At 48.3% G+C, this 18,939-nt stretch overlaps 1 protein-coding gene across 1 annotated transcript; it reads left to right on the top strand.

Annotated features, from left to right (window-relative positions):
• The first annotated feature begins 34 nt into the window (after nucleotides 1-34).
• Rapsn (receptor associated protein of the synapse) lies at nucleotides 35-18,351 on the top strand. The gene is made up of 8 exons (XM_046458013.2): nucleotides 35-10,724; nucleotides 11,234-11,572; nucleotides 14,744-14,902; nucleotides 15,368-15,466; nucleotides 15,544-15,666; nucleotides 16,176-16,229; nucleotides 17,341-17,540; nucleotides 18,068-18,351. Exons 1-8 carry the CDS (start codon nucleotides 10,533-10,535, stop codon nucleotides 18,138-18,140), a joined length of 1,239 nt encoding a protein of 412 aa, XP_046313969.1. The 5' UTR covers nucleotides 35-10,532; the 3' UTR covers nucleotides 18,141-18,351.
• The last annotated feature ends 588 nt before the right edge of the window (nucleotides 18,352-18,939 follow it).

Below are 18,939 nucleotides of genomic sequence, written 5' to 3'. Positions count from 1 at the left end.
TCTTGATGGTGTGCAGCTGAACCCACCAAAGGTCCCGAAGGAAACCGTAATTTATCCTAAGAACACTGCCTGCTTGGTATTCTTTGGTGTTCTGCAGGATCGCTGCTGATATAGAAACATCTTAAAACTTTTGGGCAGCCTTAATTCTCTTGTGCTTCTCCCATTCTCAATAGTGGCTCCCTATCACAGAACTGGTCTACACCCACTATTGCCGAAGTCCCTCTTTTGGTGCTTCATAGTCCCTGAGAGTCAGTAGTGGCCAGCACAAATCCCATACCTTGGCTGCCTGGGCCTTCCTCTCTAGACCTTTGAGGCACTGGCCCAAAGCAGTTACTCTTCTTTTATTCCTTCAGTTTATAACTTGGTGATTCCAGATCTCTCCCCAATTAAGGTCCTACACCTGGGGCTCCCCTTAGACCTCTGAGAACTCAGGTTCAGTTCTCAGGAGTCTCAGGCCTTCTAGCTAAGAATAAGCCTTCTCTTCCTTGTCCAGTCCTTTATTGCCACTGCTGTCCTCATGGAGACCTCTGGGTGGGCCAGGCCTTACCCTGTCCTCGCTGTCCTTCCGAGTGGGGTGAGTCTTGGAGTAGCATTTCTCAGTGGGGGTGCATCACGCACTAGCTGTGATGTGTTCTGTGAAGTAAGGGTTCTGACCACAGATTTGGGGGATATTCTCTTGCCTTCTAGCACCTAGTGGCATATTCAGGACTCTGAGACATCAGACACTAAAGGAACCTCTTAGGTTTGATTTAATCCATTATCTCCCAGACTGAACCCTGTTTAATATTGTCCACTTGCTCCCCTCAAAAATTTGGTGGTTGTGGACGTTAAAAGATCTTGTCAACTGAACTGGGAATGTAGCTCAGTGGTAGAACACTTACCTGGCATACATGTGTCCCTGGGTTTGAGTCCCAATGCTGCACACACATACACACACCAAAAAAAAAAAGATTTTTGTCAACCAAACTTTCTCTTTAGTTGCTGTTTTATTCATGTCACCATTTTTGTTTTGTGTAGATTTTATTGCAATGCTAGAGATCAAACCCATGGCCTCATGAATGCTAGGCCTTTGCCACTGAGCTTATATCCCATCCTCATATCTCCATTTATGTTTATTAAAAATGTTTAAAACTTTGTATTAGCATGCAATACATTTATCTTAGCTAATGTCCATTGATTGTCTACTACAGTCTTGTGCTCTGTGAAAGTGGGGATTGAACTCATGGATGGTCTACCACTGAACTACATCCCAAGTGGTTTTTTGTTTTGTTTTGTTTTAAATCTTGAGAGAGGGTCTCACTAAATTGCTGAGGCTGACTTCAAACTGGCGATCCTCTTGCCTCTGCCTCCTCAGTTGCTGGGATTACAGGCATACACCACTACACCCAGTCCTTCCAGTTTTTATACCATTCCCCATTCCTGGGAGATGGCTATTGTTCCCCTCCCTATTTTATGGATGAGCCAGCAGGTTAGAAGTTAGGTGGCCTGCTACAGAGTGCTATATTTGAATCCTGAGTCCATTCTCTTAACCACTATTGGTTACAAATTACTTATTGTTTTTGGTAACCTGCATCTTCTCATAGGTGATTGCACTCTTTAGCTGGGGATTGAACTCATGGCTTTGTACATACAAGGTAAGCACTCTACCAACTGAGCTATATCCCCAGCCCTATTGCACTCTTTAGCAAAAAAGGATTTAGGGGGTCCTGTGACTCCCCCAGGTGGTGACTCTTTGTCTTTGCCTCCTTCCTGAGGCCGTTTTTGGTGTTGGAGCAGCTCGCTGTCATAACACTCCTACAAAAGTGCTGCCACCTGTACAGAGTGGGGGCTCCTCAAAGGCACCCCACTCCATACTCTCAGTTCTTTACTAGATCTGGTACTGACTCAGCTGTTGTTTACCTAATGTTTATTTTTTATTATTAATTTAGGGGCATTAAGTTCATTTACAATATTTGTGTCATTACCACTTAGATTTTAAATCACCTTTTCAACTTCATTCTAACCACTAATAATTTGTAAAATCAAATTTGATATCCTAATTATTATATTTCGGACATACATAAAATTACAGAACTATTAACATGAAATGTCCATTGAATGCCTTTTCAGTGTTCTATATTTCATACTTTGAGAAAGTGGGGTGACGGGGGTCAGGGCCTTCCTCCATGGACTCCTAGGCCTGATTGTTCTGCACAAGAGAAGTCCTCTCCTGCCTAGCTAGATTTTACGTTCTGTGACTCAAGAGGAAAGTGGTAGAACTTCTCTTTTAGTCTTTGTCTTGGGATTCCTGTGTTCCTGAGATAGAACTTTATGTGAAAATAGAATATTATGTACTACTTGAGCATCTTTCAGTTAACATCAGACTTAAAAGCTGTTGTTTCTCTTAATAATAATTTATCTGGGACTGGGGATATAGTGTGGTAGAACACATGTCTAGCAAGCACGAAGCCTGGGGGTCAATCCCCAGCACCACAAAAAAGAAAACCCCCATAAAAGAATATGCATGGGGTACAGTAGTGCACAGTGCACACCTGTATTCCCAGCAGCTCAGGAGTCTGAGACAGGAGGAATAGTAAGAGGACCCCAAGTTCAAGACCAGTCTCTACAACTTAGCAAGACCCTATCAAAAAAAAAAACCTGGGGATGTAGCTCAATGATAGGGGTATCCCTGGGTTCAATCCTCAGTACTGAGGGTGGAAAAAGAGAGGAGGAAGAGAAAGAAAGAGTATGCCAAAAGTAGTTCTTTGAGCTTTATGTATTTATTTATTTGCAGAACTAGGGATTGAACCCAGGAGCACTACTTTACCATTGAGCTACTTCTCCAGTCTTTTTTTTTTTTTTTTTTTTTTGGAGTTGGTCTTGCTAAGTTGCTTGGGCTGACCACAACAAATTTGATTCTCCTGCCTCAGGCTCCCCTGAGTAGCTGGGGTTATACTTGTGCACTGCACGTAGTCATATCTGGCAACTTCTGGCAGGGGGATCGTGTACTAGGGATTGAACGCAGGGGTGCTTAACCACTGAGCCACATCCCCAACCATTTTTATTTACACAGAATCTCTCTAAGTTGCTGAGGCTGGTCTTGAACTTGCAATCCTCTGCCTCAGCCACCTGAGTCACTGGGATCACAGGTGTGCCTCCATGCCCAGCTTAACCTTTTTTAAATTAGACTTTTACATCTTTATAATCATAAAGCTGTACCTTAAACAGTTTGTATTCCTCTTCAAAGCCTTTCTCCTTGCTACAGATGGATCAGCACTTACTTTTTGCCACATTGCTGTTTCCTGTCTGCAGTGACTGTAAGTACACGGCTTTTTATAACTCACATACTGTGTTCACCTGAGCGGCTCAGTCTCTAATGAGGAAAAAGAATGGCTCCGATGGGAAAGGAATTAAAGACCAGGTTGCTTTCACCTCTGGGAACATCAAACTCTAATGTCTGGTAACATTTCCTCAGGAGAAGTCATAGAGGGCTTTGTCTTGCACCTTCTACCTTCTTCAAGCATTTTCTTCCCTTCATAGGAATCCTCTCCAGCCCCTACCTTCTGGTGTTAATTTAAGGTTCTTGTTTTTCTAAATCAAGAGTCAGTCTTGGGAACGAAAATTGAATATATTCAACTCGGAAAGGCCACCCTGACACTGCTGAAACCTTTCACTATCCCATCCCCACTCTCTGAGAGTCCCACTAACTTGAGGTCACTTGAAATGTGGGGGAAAAAAAGAAAAGCTTTACAAGCCAGGCGTGATGGCACACACCTCAATTCCTAATGACTCAAAGGTAGGAGGATCACAAGTTTGAGGCCAGCCTGGGCAACTTAGCAAGAGACCCTATCTGAAAATTAAAAAAAAAAAAAAAAAGCTTTACTGAGATAATTTACATACCACCTCAGTACACCAATGGATCATCTATGTAAAGCATATCATTCATTGTTTTATAGAGTGATGCGGCTATTGCCACAGCCTAATTTTTAGATTATTTTTGTCACCCTAAAAAGATTCTATATCCCCTTTCCCTGCCCCTGCAATCACTAATCAACCACTGGATCTATTCTGGATGTTTCATGTAAATGCAGTCAGAAGACCTATGGCCTTTGTCTGCCTTTCAGTTTGCCTACCTCTTAAGGCATTTTCTCCTTTCTTCTCCATCCTGAGAATGAATCACATCATGGTCCTTGTACTATCCACCCTTCTGTTCCTAACCCTTCTGAGCTGGTCTCCCTGATCTCATCTCGTTTCTGCAGCCCTTCTCCCACTTCTTAAGCTCCCATGTCTTCCTTATGTGACATGTTATCTGCCTCATCCTGAATCTTGCAGCCCTTGTCCCAGATGATTATCCATTAGCCACTGAAGCTATTTAAGTTCAAATTCAAATTAAAATGTCAGTAGCTCATGTTCACTAGCCACGTTTCAAGTGTTCAAAAGCTGCATTTGACCACGCTATCTTATTGGACAGGGCCAACATAGAACATTTCGATCATTGCAGTGGTTAGGACCATTTAGACAGTTGGCTTCCTTTTAAGAAAACAAAATCACCACTATTTACTGATCTTAGCCCCAGCTCTGGTACTCCCAGCGGGTAGGAGCACCGAAAGGTAGAGGCTGAGGCACAGAGAAGATGCAGCTCCTTCCTAACACATGGATAATAGTAGGAGAGTTGGATTTTTTTCTTTTTTTAGTTGATGGATCTTTAATTAATTAATTTATATGTGGTGTTGAGAACCAAACCCTGTGCCTCACATATACTAGGCAAGCACTCTACTACTGAGCTTCAACCCTAGCCCCGAGAATTGGATTTTAATTCAAGAGGCCAGGCTGACTCCAAAGTCCCTGTAGAACATGTTCCTTTGGGGTCTCGTGGTGTGCCCTGGGGTGTCCAACTTAAACTCTACCTTCAGAATGGAGCTTCAAGAAGGCAGAAACCATGTTCCTACTGGCCGGCAGATGAGTATTTAGTAAACATTTGAAGAGTGAGTAAATGAACAACACCAGAAGATGATAGGTGCTTTGTCCAAGAGCTTTCTGGTGGCTTTTCTTCTCAACCATATCAGAGTTATATGCAGTTTGATCTTTTAGAAATTGCTATCTTCATAATGACATTTTTGCATCCAGTTTACAGATTCTTAGCTACCAGTCAGTACCTGAATTCATAGACCTTCTGTGGCCTTGAAACAGAAATGATGGCCAAGTCCCTCAAAGGTGCTTTACAGGAATTCTGGAACTACAACTTTGAAGGCTGGCAAGGCACCTCACCAGGGTCTCTACCCTCTAAGGAAATTGGTGCTGGTCCCATCCCCTGTTTTTCAGGGCCTTGCGCAGTTGGTAGTTCCCCTTGGCAATAGGGGAGGTCCCTGAGAGAAGGGAGTCTACTGTGGCTCTTCAGCCCCAGGAGTGCTAACAATAAATTGTGTGGGTGGCACATGCCTGCAATCCCAGTGACTTTGGAGGCCGAGGCAAGAGGGTTGCAAGTTTAAGGCCAGCCTTATCAACTTAGCAAGGCTCTAAGTAACTTAACAAGACCCTGTCTCAAAAAATTTAAAGGGCTGGGGGTATCAATGATAAATCATCCCTGCATTCAGTATCCAGTAACACACACAAACACAATTCTCCATCTTGTAGCCCACTGATAACTTCAAACAAAGGGGCCAGGGTGAGGGCAGTGGTTATGCTGTTGGGACTTTTTCTTAAATGTACAAAAATATGTACATACATAATTTTTCTCTTTTTTTTTAAATATTTATTTATTTATTTATTTTCGTTTTCGGCGGACACAACATCTTTGTTTGTATGTGGTGCGGAGGATCGAACCCGGGCTGCACGCATGCCAGGCGAGCGCGCTACCGCTTGAGCCACATCCCCAGCCCCCATAATTTTTCTTAATGAGATCATAATACAGAATGTTCTGTAGCTTACTGTTTTCAGGTGCTGTCACGGGCAGCCTTCCAACTGCATATGAAGGTGTCTGTCTACCACTTTGAGAGGCCACGTTGCATTTCATGGCATTGACCACCTCCTGTTGGATTCAGGTTATTTCTGTTGTTTTTTTTTTTTCCCACTATTATAAATAACAGCCAGCAGAGAGATTTGGGGTGCAACATCTTGTCTTCAAAGCAAGCTTACACTTTGTCATTTCATTTGGATATCATCTCTTGCCAGAGAGGTAATATCCCCATTTTATAGCTGGGGAAAATAATCTAGGAAGGAGAGACTTTTCCACATATCTCACTAATCTTGGTGGGAAGGTGGCTGGCTGGGCCAGTGAAAGGTGACCAATGTAAGATGAAAGGTGGCGTTTGACTTCAGTGTTAGGTTAAGAATAGGGAGTGATGGGTGCTGTGGATGAAAGAGACATTAATTAAGTCTCTTAGGGCCAGACACCAACAACTTGAAGTGTTAAAGTGACGCCCAGGGTTGTGTGAGCTTCTGGTCTTGAACTAAAGTGGGAAATGCACATTATACATGAAATATCTCGGTAAAAAGTGTTGCAAGATCATGACCCCTGCTTCAGGCCTGAATTTAACTGTTTTTGTTTTTGTTTTTGTTTTTTGTCCTGATTTATAATTTAATGGGGGTATGGGGGCAGGGATTGGTTTTGTTTTCTGAACTTCTTGCCTCTTATTTATTTATTTGTTTGTTTTATTAATTGGCAGCTCTGGGGATTGAACCCAGAGCCTCTTGCATGCTAGTGAAGTGCTCTACTTACTACTGGGTCACACCCTCATTGTTACCTTCTACCTGAGCAAGGCACGTACATAGTGGCCTTGAATGAGACAAAATTCCTACTTTTGATTCTAAAACAGGAGTCCAAAATATGAGTTTTATGGCTGGTATTTAATGCAGCAGATAATTAAGAGCCCCCCCAAGGCCCCAACTGTTCTGCAGCCCTGTGAAGTTAAATGGCCCAGAAAAGATCATTTTTGTGGCTTTCCACCATACAATTCCCAGTGGCCTTTTGTCCACTGGGCACTGGTGAGCAAGTCTTGACAATTTTCACCTCTTCCCCTATCCATGCTGTTGGCTAGAACCCAGAGCCTCGTGCATGTCAGGCAAGCATTCTACCCTCTGAGCTACATCTCCAGCCCTGCTCACTTCCCTAATACAATTCTGCCCCCAGGCCACAGTTTTGCTTAATGTTCCCAGTGACTTTATTGTGTGTCAGGCAGACATCGCTATAAATTCTCAAAATGTGTCCAGTTCCCCACTTTTCACTTTTCTCCTCCTTCTCCATTTTCCTCTAGGAAACAGTATCCTGGTTAGGAGTGGGACTCCTAAAGCCACGTTACTTCGGTTCTAGTACCAGCTGTGTCTCTAGATTGCAGTGTGTTCTTTCACTCTCTGACTTGGGTTGTCTGTAAAGTGAAAGGAATGCTTAACTCAGAACATGTAGTTGGATTTCTTTTCTTGGTCTCCTCTCAGTCTGCCTGTGTCTGTTCAGTGACAGAGATAAACCACAGGGCCCCTCCCCCACCCAAAGGAACATGACCTCCATCCAACTAGACCGTAGCTGAATTCTGGAAAAATTACTCAGAAGTAAAATTTCTGAAGGAAACAAGGTATTTTATCTAAAACAAGCAGGTGTGGCAGTCCCTATCATGGAAGTCGGGGGCAGGGGAAGCCTTTATCCTGTCACTAGAGTTCCCCAGGTACCTGGAAGGACAGTACTGGCAGCCCATCCTCTCCTTCCTGCCAGACTTGTGGGTGGACTGCTGAGTGGAGGGAATCTACTGGCTCTGCAGCACTTTGCTGTGGGCTCACTAAGATCAGAGGAAGGTCCAGGAGCTCTCTTGCCACCAGCAGTTCCTGACTGGCCTCTGAACCTCCCCTCTTGCAATTTCTTTCTCAGCTTCCAGTGGCCCAGGCCTAAGAGCACTTTCCCCATGGTGAGTTCTGGTGACCAGGCCAGCCACCTGACCATGAGCCTGCTCTGATGTCCTCTCTACTTCTGCTTGTATAGGGACTCTGGACCATTGAACCCTGAGCCATTCACTTCTGGCTCCCAAATTACCCCTCTGAATCTGTTTTCCTCAGTTTCCCTCAGTTTCCCTCAGATGGTGCAGGCCATGGCAGATTTGCTGCTAAGCCTGCAGCGTTTGCTTCCACTTTCAAACTTAAAACAGTGCTTCCTTCCCTTCTCCCCCATTTATTCATTCAGCGTATTTATTGAGTGGCCACTATGTACATGCCTTGCTCTGGGGGTACAGTCAGTGGTGAATGAGACACTAAGTTCCTGCCCCTGCATTTGAGTGGGAAAAAAGACATTAAGCAAATAACTTTCTAATGAATATATAACTAGAGATAATTCTAGTTATAGAGAGAATTCTGTGAGAATAATAAGCTGATTCATCTTAAGTAGGACTCTCACTAGAGCATATGTATGAAGGATGAAGGGAATCAAGAGGTCCGGTTCAGCAATTCTTCAAAAAGGTTTGTACAGTTACCATATGACCCAGAAATTCCCCTTCTAAGCGTATATCCAAGAGAAATAAAAGCATGCCCACACACAAATTTGTGCATGGATGCTTATGACATCATTATTCATGACTATTCATAATGGCCCAAAAAGTGAAATAACCCAAATACCTATCAGCTGACACAGTGATAAATAAAATGTGATCTATCCATACAATGAATATTAACCAGCTCAGTGGTAGAGCACTTGCCTCGCAAGTGTGAGGCACTGGGTTCAATCCTAGCACCACATAAAAACAAATAAAGGCATTGAGTCCATATACAACTAAATAAATAAGTAATTCTCACAGTTGCAGAAGGTGTGTTCAAGGTGTCGGCAGCGGTGGTTTCTCCTGAGGCCTCTCCTGGGCTTGGACATTGCCATCTTCTACCTTCATGTTCACATGATCTCTTTGTGTCTGGGTCCTAATCTCTTCTTATAAGGACATCAGTTATACTGGATTAAGGCCCACCCTAATGACTCACCTTTCTATTTCCAAGTATAGTCACATTCTGAGATTCTGGAGGTTAGGACTTCATATGAATTAGGGTGGAGGCACAATTCAACCATAACCAATGGGATGAGAGTAACTGCCACCAGACACAGGTCATCTTCTGGGGATGATGACAGTGTTCTGAAATTTGTGGCACAACTTTGTGGATACACTAAAAAAACATGGAATTATCCACTCTGAAAACAAACAAGCTTCGCCCTGGGGCAGGAAGAAGCCTGGCAACGGAGGAGAGAAAGTGGGGGGTAAGCAGAGGCCCTACCACCTGGGGCTCCTCTTTCAACTCAAGAGCATTAGTGCTTCAAATATCTGCTCCCTCCCTAAGACCTCACCTTTCTCCATATTACCTGGCATTAAAGCTCACTGTTAGGGACCCATTCAAGAGAATGGGACTGGAATTGGGATACTTTTCAAACTTCAAAGTGGCCTGTGTGCCAGGTGCTAAATCCTTGTCAACTAGTACATCATTTAGTTCTAATGATCCCAAGAGCTCTCTGCTGGCACTCTTCCTCCACAGAGCCAGGTAACTTGCCCAGAGTCACACTGTCCACATGGCTAGCACAGAAAGCAGCAGGATCCCAAGGCTGCCAGCTTGGCCACATCACTGCCTTTTCACTGCCCGTGAATTCGGGTTTAGTATCCTGTTTACATTTTGTGGAACTACTGGGGGGGATTGAACCCTGGGGCACTCTTCCACTGAGCTACATCCCCAGTCCTTTTTATTTTTTTAATTTTGAAACAGGATCTGGCTAAGTTGCCGAGGCTCGCCTTGAACTTGCAGTCCTTCTGCCTCAGCGTCCCAGGTTGCTGGGATTACAGGCATGCACCACCTGCCCAGCTATTATCCTTACCTTATAGTTGACATAACCGAGTCCTGGAGAGGTGAATGACTTGGCTAGGGTCCTACTGTGAGTGAGATCAGGCTAGAATGTAGGCCTCTAGCACTGGCTCAATGTTGGGAGTGGTGTGGACATGTGCAGGGTAAGTGACCACAGTGCCCAGTCAATCAGGAACAACACCAGGAGAGGGGCTGGGGGTTACAGTGTGATGGGGAAGCAGGCAGGACACTTGCCCCAGCCTCCCTGATGCCTGTGTGTCCAGCCTTGTCCCTGTTTCCTCCCCACCGGCAGCCCCTCCTGGTGCAAGACCTGCCCAACCCCTCAGTGGCTTCTCCTTGGCGTGGCTTCAGGGAGGGCCCGCCCTGTCAGAAGGGTCAGGGTCAGTATTAGAGGTGCTGAAGATGCCCAAGGGGGTGCCCAGGTGGCAGGGTGACTATCAATGGGAAAGCCGCCTTCCAGCTTGGGATGGGTGCCGCAGAGGCCCGCGTGACCTTGCTGCTGACATTCCTCAGAGGCCACGTGGCCCCAACTGGCAGGGACAGCTGCAGACAGGGGCCGAACCAGCTTTGTTACCAGGGTGGCGCCCACTCTCCATCCAGGCCCTGTTCAGCTCCTGTTCAGACTCTGCTTTCCTTTCCGGGGCTCACTGGGCAACCGGCACTGTGGGTCCTATGCCATGAGGGCCTAGAGGCACCCAGAGCCACCAGGGTCCCCCCGTGAGCCTCAGGGCTTTGAGAAAATGGGGCAGGACCAGACAAAGCAGCAGATTGAGAAGGGGCTGCAGCTGTACCAGTCCAACCAGACTGAGAAGGCGCTGCAGGTGTGGATGAAGGTCCTGGAGAAGAGCTCTGACCTCGTGGGGCGCTTCCGTGTGTTGGGCTGCCTGGTCACAGCCCACTCGGAGATGGGCCGCTACAAAGAGATGCTGAAGGTGGGCATACCCTCCCGGGGAGGTGTAGGCTGGCTAGGGCCAGGACTGGATGGCTACCAGGGCCCCTCGCAGCCTCCTTAGTGGCTGGAACCTGAGGCTTGAGATCCACGTCTGAGACCCTGAGAGTCAGATGTGGGCCTGTGGCCTTGAACTTCAGTTTTCTAACCCTTGAGTCTGAGGTCCTCAGGGGTCCCCCAGACCTTGGCTGCTGGATTTCAGCCTGCTGTTGGGGGTACCAAGTGTGCGCCTGGTGCCATGGGCTCTGGGTTTGAGGTGAGGGCTGGTGGTCAGTAGAGACTTCAGACCTAGGCGGGGGGTGGGGGGTGCAAAGCTGAAGGCCATGAGTGAACTGAAGAGCTGAAGCTACTAGGCTGTTGCTGGGACCCAGGATCAAGTCCGAGGCTGATGGGTGGGAGCCGGGGGTCTGTTGCTTTGGCTGTAAGGCCAGGGCTGGGTGTGGAGTCTGCAGGTCTGAGGGTATGTTATGTGCCTGCCACCCCGGTGGGCAGTTTGCCGTGGTCCAGATCGACACTGCCCGGGAACTGGAGGATGCCGACTTCCTCCTGGAGAGCTACCTGAACCTGGCGCGCAGCAATGAGAAGCTATGCGAGTTTCACAAGACCATCTCCTACTGCAAGACCTGCCTCGGCCTGCCTGGCACCAGGGCAGCCTCCCAGCTGGGGGGCCAGGTCAGCCTGAGCATGGGCAATGCCTTCCTGGGCCTCAGCCTCTTCCAGAAAGCCCTGGAGAGTTTCGAGAAGGCCCTGCGTTACGCCCACAACAATGATGATACCATGCTCGAGTGCCGCGTCTGCTGCAGCCTGGGCAGCTTCTACGCCCAGGTCAAGGTGGGCCTGGGCCCCAGGGGGAGAGTAACGGGGACTCCCTGAAAGCCTCCCATGAGCCACATGCCTGGCTGCACTGCCTTGTCCAGCCCTCCTTTTAGGTAGGGATGAGGTGAAAGGAAGTTGGAAAACACCGAGCCAAGAAGGGCAGAGCCAGGATTCACACCGTGACTGACTTCCTGGGGTAGTGAAAGGTCCTGTGGGGGGACAGCCCATGGGCCTGCACTACCACAGATTTGCTGTGTGATCCTGGGCAAGTCACCACTCTCTGAACCCCAAGACATATGTCCATCAACTAGGGAGACAGAACTTAACAGCAGGGATGTAAGGATTGGTCCGTCAGGTATTTGTTGAGCATCTACTATATCCCAGGCACTGTTGAACTGTTTCTCTGTGGCAGTGGAAATAACAGCAAAGTTCCTCATGAAGCTTGCCTTCTGGCTTGGGGGGAAAAGGACTGTCAACATAATCGGGATCAACTGGATGGCATGTTAGAAAGTGCTTAGGAGAAAATAAAGGGCAAAGGGGTGGGGGACACAATTTCAAATAGAGTGGCCAGAAGGCCTCAGGGAGTGACTTCTGGTGATATGATGTAGATGAGAGTGTGAGCTATGCAGAAATCTGGAGGAAAGTTCTCCAGGCAAAGCCCTGCCCTGGGCGGGAGGCTAGGGGACCACATGGCTAGGGGACCACAGGTGAGGGAAGCTGAGGGTCAGTGACTGCAGCTTCTCAACATAACCCTCCCGGCAACCCGGCTGCGTGGGCCATCAGGGATTTGGGTGCCTGGCACATAGTAGAAACTCAGTAAATCTGGGGTTAACTGACTGTATCGATGCAGCTGGATGAGGAGTGGGGAAGAGGAAATGAGGGGCATCGAGAACAGCCACCTAGACTCTGTTTTCAGGAACTAGATGCCAGTCAGTGCAATGAGATAGGACTGGGGAGGGATAGAGGTTTTTAAAAGCAACCCTATGTGAAAGCAATAATATAATGAAGTCTTGTATGCGCCCACCACTTGGTGGAAAAATTATTCCTATTTTTGCCATGTTGGCTGTACACATTTTAACCTAAAGTGTTGTGACCGAAAATTGAGTGATGACATTTTTTATGTCAAAGTAGTTCAGATGCAACCTTAAAATTTTTGAAGCCATTTTGTTTCGTAAGGACACTTTCTAATGTAATCATAATACTATTATCACACACTCCAGAATTAATAATAATCTCTGAAGAGCATCTAATGCCAAGTCTATATTTAAATTTCTCTATTTATCCTAAAAATATATCCTCACCCTCCTCAGCTTGTTTAAATTGGAACACAAACAAAAGCCACACATCAGAGTGGCTTATTGTGTCTTTCATGCCTCTCTCAATAGAAAATTCCTTCCCTTCCTCTTTATTTTCCATGACTTGTTGAAGAAACCGATCAATTAACCGCCTTGGAGAGTGTCTCTCTCTCTCTCTGTTTTGTTTTGTTTTTGTTTTGTTTTTTGGGGTTTTTTTAGTTGTAGTTGAACATAATACCTTTATTTATTTACTTTTATGTGGTGTTGAAGGTTGAACCCAGGGCCTCACACACGCTAGGCCCGTCCCTTTTGTTTTTGTTTGGGCAGGGAAGAAACTGGGGACTGAATTAGGGGCACTTTACCTATGAGCTATATCCCCAGTCCTTTATTATTTGTTTGTTTGTTTGTTTTGAGATAGGGTCTTGGTAAGTTGCTGAGGCTGGCCTTGAACAAGTGAGATCCTCCTGCCTCAGCCTCCCAAGTCACTGGGATTACAGGTGTGTGCCACTGAACCTGGCTCTTCTTTGTCTTTATAAATATTGTCATACTATGGATAAACTGTCCTGGTACTTTTGTTTTAAGGTCTTTCAAAATATGCTTATATTGGTTCTATCCTGGGTTTCAGCACCAAAAACAGAAAGAAAGATGGTTATATTAATATGATGTTCAGGCAAGGTGGTTTATGCATATAATGCCAGCTATTTGGAAGACTGAGGCAGGAGTATCACAAGTTCAAGACCAGCCTGGACAACTTAGTGAGACTCTGTCTCAAAGATAAATAAATAAAAAGAGCTGAGGATGTAGCTCAGTGGTAGAACATCCCTGGATTCAGTCTGTAGTATCTCACACACAAAAAAAAAAAAAAAAAGAAAAGAAAAGAGAAAGTAAAAATAAAATAAATATAATATACAGTCTGAATCATTTATTTCCATTTTCCATTTTTATGTTTTTTGTACTGGGAATTGAACTCAGGGGTGCTTAACCACTGAGCCACATCCCCAGCCCTTTTTATTTTCACTTGAGACAGAGTCTCACTGAGTTGCTTAGGGCCTGAGGGCCTTGTTAGGTTGCTGAGGCTGGCCTCGAACTTGCAATCCTCCTGTGTCAGCCTCTGGAGCCACTCGGATTATACCACACCTGGCTTTAGTTTTTAAATGAAGTAAGAAGTTGCACACTGTCGAGGATGATTCAGTAGAACTCAGTGATGCAGACACTGGGGTCGGGGATGTTCTGGCATTTGGAGCAAGAACAGAATGAAGGCAGAGTGGGACCAGGTGGTGGGGAAGGGGACTCTTGTGATCCTCCCTTTTTCTAATGGTCAGGAGGCAGGTTGCCAGCTGATAAAAAGAAGGAGAAAAGGCCTTTGGAGGTTTGAGGAGAAGATGTGAGAAATTTGTCTCATTGCCTCGCCAAGTCTGTTCCAATGTTCTTTTGAGCCAGTAGTCCTGGAAATCTGTCATTGAGCCCTCAGGGAACAGCTGCTGCTGAGCACCAGCAGGCAGACTCTAGATGGGGGGGCTCTAGTATCCCTTGTCCTGTGTGGCTGTGAAGCTGAGGAGGCTTTGGGGACTGGGTGCAAAGAAGAGCCAACTGTTTCCTTATCTTTTCATTCATTCATTGAACAAATATTTATTGAGCATCTACTAAGTCCAAGAACAGCGCTAGGCTCTTGGGATGCACTAGCAATCCCAGTGAATCCCTCTGCTCCTGGAGTCCACACTTTGCACTGGCCTTCCCTCTACCTGCATCCCCCTTCCCCTGGAGCTGGAGTGAATGAATGAATGAACACTGGGACCCTTGGCAGCCAGAGAAGCCAGCCCTGGAGCCCCCTCCTGGGAGCAGTTCCTGCCTGCCACTCAGTGCGACCCCCTCTCATTCTTTGTCCCTGCAGGACTATGAGAAAGCCCTGTTCTTCCCCTGCAAGGCCGCGGAGCTTGTCAACGACTATGGCAAAGGCTGGAGCCTCAAGTACCGGGCCATGAGCCAGTATCACATGGCCGTGGCTTACCGCCTGCTGGGCCACCTGGGCAGTGCCATGGAGTGTTGCGAGGTGGGGCAGCGGGGAAGTGGGCAGGTGGTGGTGTGGTCTGAGGATTGAGGTGCAGGACCTCCTGCTTCAGATCACCCCATTGAGGCCCTTGGGGCTTGTCCATGGCCGAGCTCTCTATGGAGCCCCTAAAGGATGTGTTTCTTACCCCCAACCTGTCAGGCCTCATTCTCAGAGGAGCGTGTTCTCTGAAGTTTCCTCTGAGTTGGGCTCAGATCTCAGCTTTGCCACTTACTAGCTGGGTGTCTTAGGCCACTTCTCTGAGCCTGTTTCCACCTGTCAACTGACAGCTGCCTCGCTGGGTAAAGTGGCCTCCGCGGTTCGATGCAGGAAGCCTCAGCACCATGATAGGTGTATTAGGCTCTGAGGATACTGATGATCCTTGGGTTGTCCCTTCAAGGGGCCTCCGGGTGGAGGGTGCCCAGTGGTGGGGTCAGATGAGCAGGCCTGAGCCACCCACTCCCTCAGGAATCCATGAAGATCGCTCTGCAGCATGGGGACCGGCCGCTGCAGGCGCTCTGCCTACTCTGCTTCGCTGACATCCACCGAAGCCGAGGGGACCTGGAGGTGAGGGTACTGGGCTGGGGGCCCAGGGGGTCTCAGGCCTGGCCCAGCCTGACACCCCCTCCCACCTGGCTCTGCAGACAGCCTTCCCCAGGTATGACTCTGCCATGAGCATCATGACTGAAATTGGAAACCGCCTGGGGCAGGTGCAAGTGCTACTGGGTGTGGCCAAGTGCTGGGTGGCCAGGAAGGCGCTGGACAAGGTGAGGTCAGGCCCTTTTCTACACCCCCAGCACTCCCTAGCGCATCCTGCTTGGAGCCACTCAGTCAGCTGACAGGCCGAGGTCTAGTGCCTGACAAGGCGCTGTCTGCCCCTGTGTCTAACACCAGCCTCATCCTGTTTCCCTGAGGCCAGTTATTTTCCAAGCTCTAAGAAGGCCCATGACTTGCCCAGGGGCCCACAGTTAGTAAAGGGACAGGGCTGGGGTTTGGACCTGGGGTAGCGTAACTGCCTCCAGGCTCTCATTAGCACCCTATGAGGCATTTTCCACCTGTTCCATATTTGCACAAAGAGGCAGGAGGTGACTCGCCACACAGTCCTGACACAGCCCTGGCAGCCGTGCATGTCCCTTCCCACTACCTTCACACACAGGAGCCTGGCCCTAGCCCTGCTGGTCTCCGCAGGCCCACCCTCCCCACCCCTTTCTTTGCTGTGAGCCAAGGCCTCTGTCAGACACTCTGCCTGCAGGCCTGACCTCTGCTCACCTTCCAGGCTCTGGACGCCATCGAGAGAGCCCAGGACCTGGCTGAGGAGGTGGGCAACAAGGTCAGACCTGCGTCTGTCTCCTAGTCTACGGTCAGCAGCCAAGTGGTGGGGAGCATGGGTCTGAGGGAAGGCCCCTGGGCCTGCTGGTGCCCTGAGCCCTTGCTGATCCTCTTGAGCTGCCTGTGGTGGTCCCCAGCCTCCTGTCTCCTTCCTACCCAGAAGTCACTTCTGAGGGAGGAGCAGGAGTTGCATTATTTGGAGGATGGCAGATGCCTTAGACCCTTTTTGACATTCATTGAAACTCCTGAGGTGGCCTCCACTCCCTAAGAGCTGGGCACACCCAGGTCCTTGTAGGTATTGGTTCCGGTTCTCTTTTTTCATATTTTTTTTTAGTTGTAGTTGGACACAGTACCTTTATTTATTTATCCTAATGTGGTGCTGAGGATCAAACCCAGGGCCTCACACATGCTAGGCGAGTGCTCTACTGCTGAGCCCCAGCCCCAGTTCTCTATCTTCCTGGGAGGTGGGCACAGGGGCCTCCTTGGAGAGGTGAGGAAAGTGAGTCTCAGGCTCAAGGTCTCTCACCACTAACTGGTCTATCTTAATACCAAGACCCATGTTCCCTCCATAACATAATGCAGCCTCTCCAAATTTATAATCATATCCAGGCCTTAAAATATTGGAAACAGGCTCAGCATTTCTCAGGGTCTTTTAGCAAATATGCATTTCTCTGGGATCAGGTGCACAGTCCAACTAAAATGCCACATGTATTTGCTTTGGGCTAGATGATGCCCACTCAGGTTTATCCAGCTATCAGTCTGATCAGAGATCCTTTTTTTTTTTTCCTTTTCTTTTAAAATCAGAAATGCTGATGAGATGTGTATATTACCAAAAAAAAAAAAAAAAGAACAGGAAAGCAAATCATTAGGGAGACAGTGCAGTGGATTTGGTCAATAAAGTTGTTCAAAACATGGAGTCCCAGGGAGATCTAGGCGTGAAGACTGTGATCTCACCAACTCCTTCATTCTGCTCCAAGGGAAACAGGTTCAGAGAGAGCAGGACATTTTTCCTAGGTCCGTCAGCAGAGCAGGGAAATGGCTGGGACTGGTCCTCACCAGTATGTGACTTTGGTCTCCGTCCCCACTCTGTTCTCCTGTCTCCCGTGCCCCAGCTGAGCCAGCTCAAGCTGCACTGCCTGAGCGAGGGCATCTGCCGCAGCAAGGGGCTGCAGCGGGAGCTGCGAGCCCACGTTGTGCGCTTCCACGAGTGCGTGGAGGAGACGGAGCTCTACTGCGGCCTGTGCGGGGAGTCCATAGGCGAGAAGAACAGGCGGCTGCAGGCCCTGCCCTGCTCCCACATTTTCCACCTCAGGTGAGGGCGCCTGCACGGTGGCCAGGCAAGGGCCCCACTGACTGCGTCACACTAATAATACTAACAGCAGACACTGGCCTGGTGCTTTCTGGGGCCCAGGTGTGTTCTAAGAACTCCCCATCTGACTCCCTGAATCCTCCCAGCAGCCCTGCGTGGCAGCCATTGTCATTATCCTTATCCTAAAGTTCTTCAAAGGGGTAAGGATAAGTTTTCCAGTTATCCCAAAGGGAAGTGAGAGGCCTCTTAAAGGTCATCGGATCAGAGAAGGAGGCAAGCCCTGCCTCCGTGTCATGGCCGATGCCAGCTCCATCCCAGTCTTGACCCTGCCCACACCCTCTGCCATGAAGGCTCCTGGGGCAGAGCAGAAGCCTGGGGACCAGGACTTTCTTTCCTTCCTTCCTCTGCTGCCAAATGGCCACAGGGATACCTCCTAGCCCTGCAGCAGGAAGTGGGGGAGGAGACAGGGCCTACGACCCAAGTGGAAAGACAGGTCGGGGGTGAGTGGACAGAGCCCTTTGCTTCCTCAGATGCCTGCAGAACAATGGGACCCGGAGCTGCCCCAACTGCCGCCGCTCATCCCTGAAGCCTGGCTTTGTATGACTTGCAGCAGCAGCAGTCTGGTCTCCCCCCACAACTCCCTTTGCCCTCCACCATCAGACTGAAGGCCCAGGTTTGCTCCTGGAGCAGCCACAGGCCTCTTCAGTCATAGCCAGGGCCTGGGCCTGCCCACTGCTGCTCCTTCAGGCCCAGCTGCCCTCCCCTGCCTCTTTGTACTTTGCTCTTTACAGAAAAATAAATGGTTTGTGCCTGACCCCACTGATTGGCTTTCCCTGCCCATGGTCTGAGCCGGTGGGGGGAGGGGGAATGAGGCGCTCCAAGTGAGCTTCCTGGAGCACCTTCCCTCCACTCAGGACTCCACAGTGAGCCTGCAAGGAGATCCCTGCTGGTGGCACGCTGATGTGCACGGGGAGGGGGACTGCACACAGTGAACATGATCAGTGTGGATGGTCTGTTAGAACACCTCAAACTCACCTGTTAAAGCCCTAGTCAGCAGGGCTGCGAACACCAAATGCCATACACTGGGTGGCTTACACACAACAGAAATTTATTTCTTACAGTTCTGGGGACTGGAAGCCCAAGTTCAAGGTGCCAGCAGATTGGATGCCTGGGGAGGGCCCGTAGTCCTTCTCTCAATGACTTCACACAGTGCCAGGGCAAGATAGCTCTCCAGGGTCCCTGACTAGGGCACTGTCATTTGTGAGGGTTCCATCTTCGTGACCTAATCACCTCCCAATGTCCTCATTCCTAAAACAATCACACTGAGGATCAGAGTTTTTTTGTTTTTGTTTTTTTTTTAAGTTGTCAATGGGCCTTTTTATTTTTTATTTATTGATACGCG

Source organism: Marmota monax, unplaced genomic scaffold, assembly GCF_021218885.2.
Source record: "Marmota monax isolate L192 unplaced genomic scaffold, Marmota_monax_Labrador192_F-V1.1 WCK01_AAM20220418_F8-fsc00047, whole genome shotgun sequence".
Lineage (NCBI taxonomy): Eukaryota > Metazoa > Chordata > Mammalia > Rodentia > Sciuridae > Marmota > Marmota monax.
The sequence above is the reverse complement of the archived record's forward strand: the minus strand, read 5'-3'. Positions and strand labels throughout refer to the sequence as shown.

Bases quoted from the DNA above. Each gene is read 5' to 3' on its own strand.
- Rapsn (XM_046458013.2), top strand. From the start codon at position 10,533: ATGGGGCAGGACCAGACAAAGCAGCAGATTGAGAAGGGGCTGCAGCTG. The intron at 16,230-17,340 runs GTCAGACCTGCG...CCCGTGCCCCAG, and splicing joins CTGAGGAGGTGGGCAACAAG to CTGAGCCAGCTCAAGCTGCA. The intron at 17,541-18,067 runs GTGAGGGCGCCT...TTGCTTCCTCAG, and splicing joins TCCCACATTTTCCACCTCAG to ATGCCTGCAGAACAATGGGA.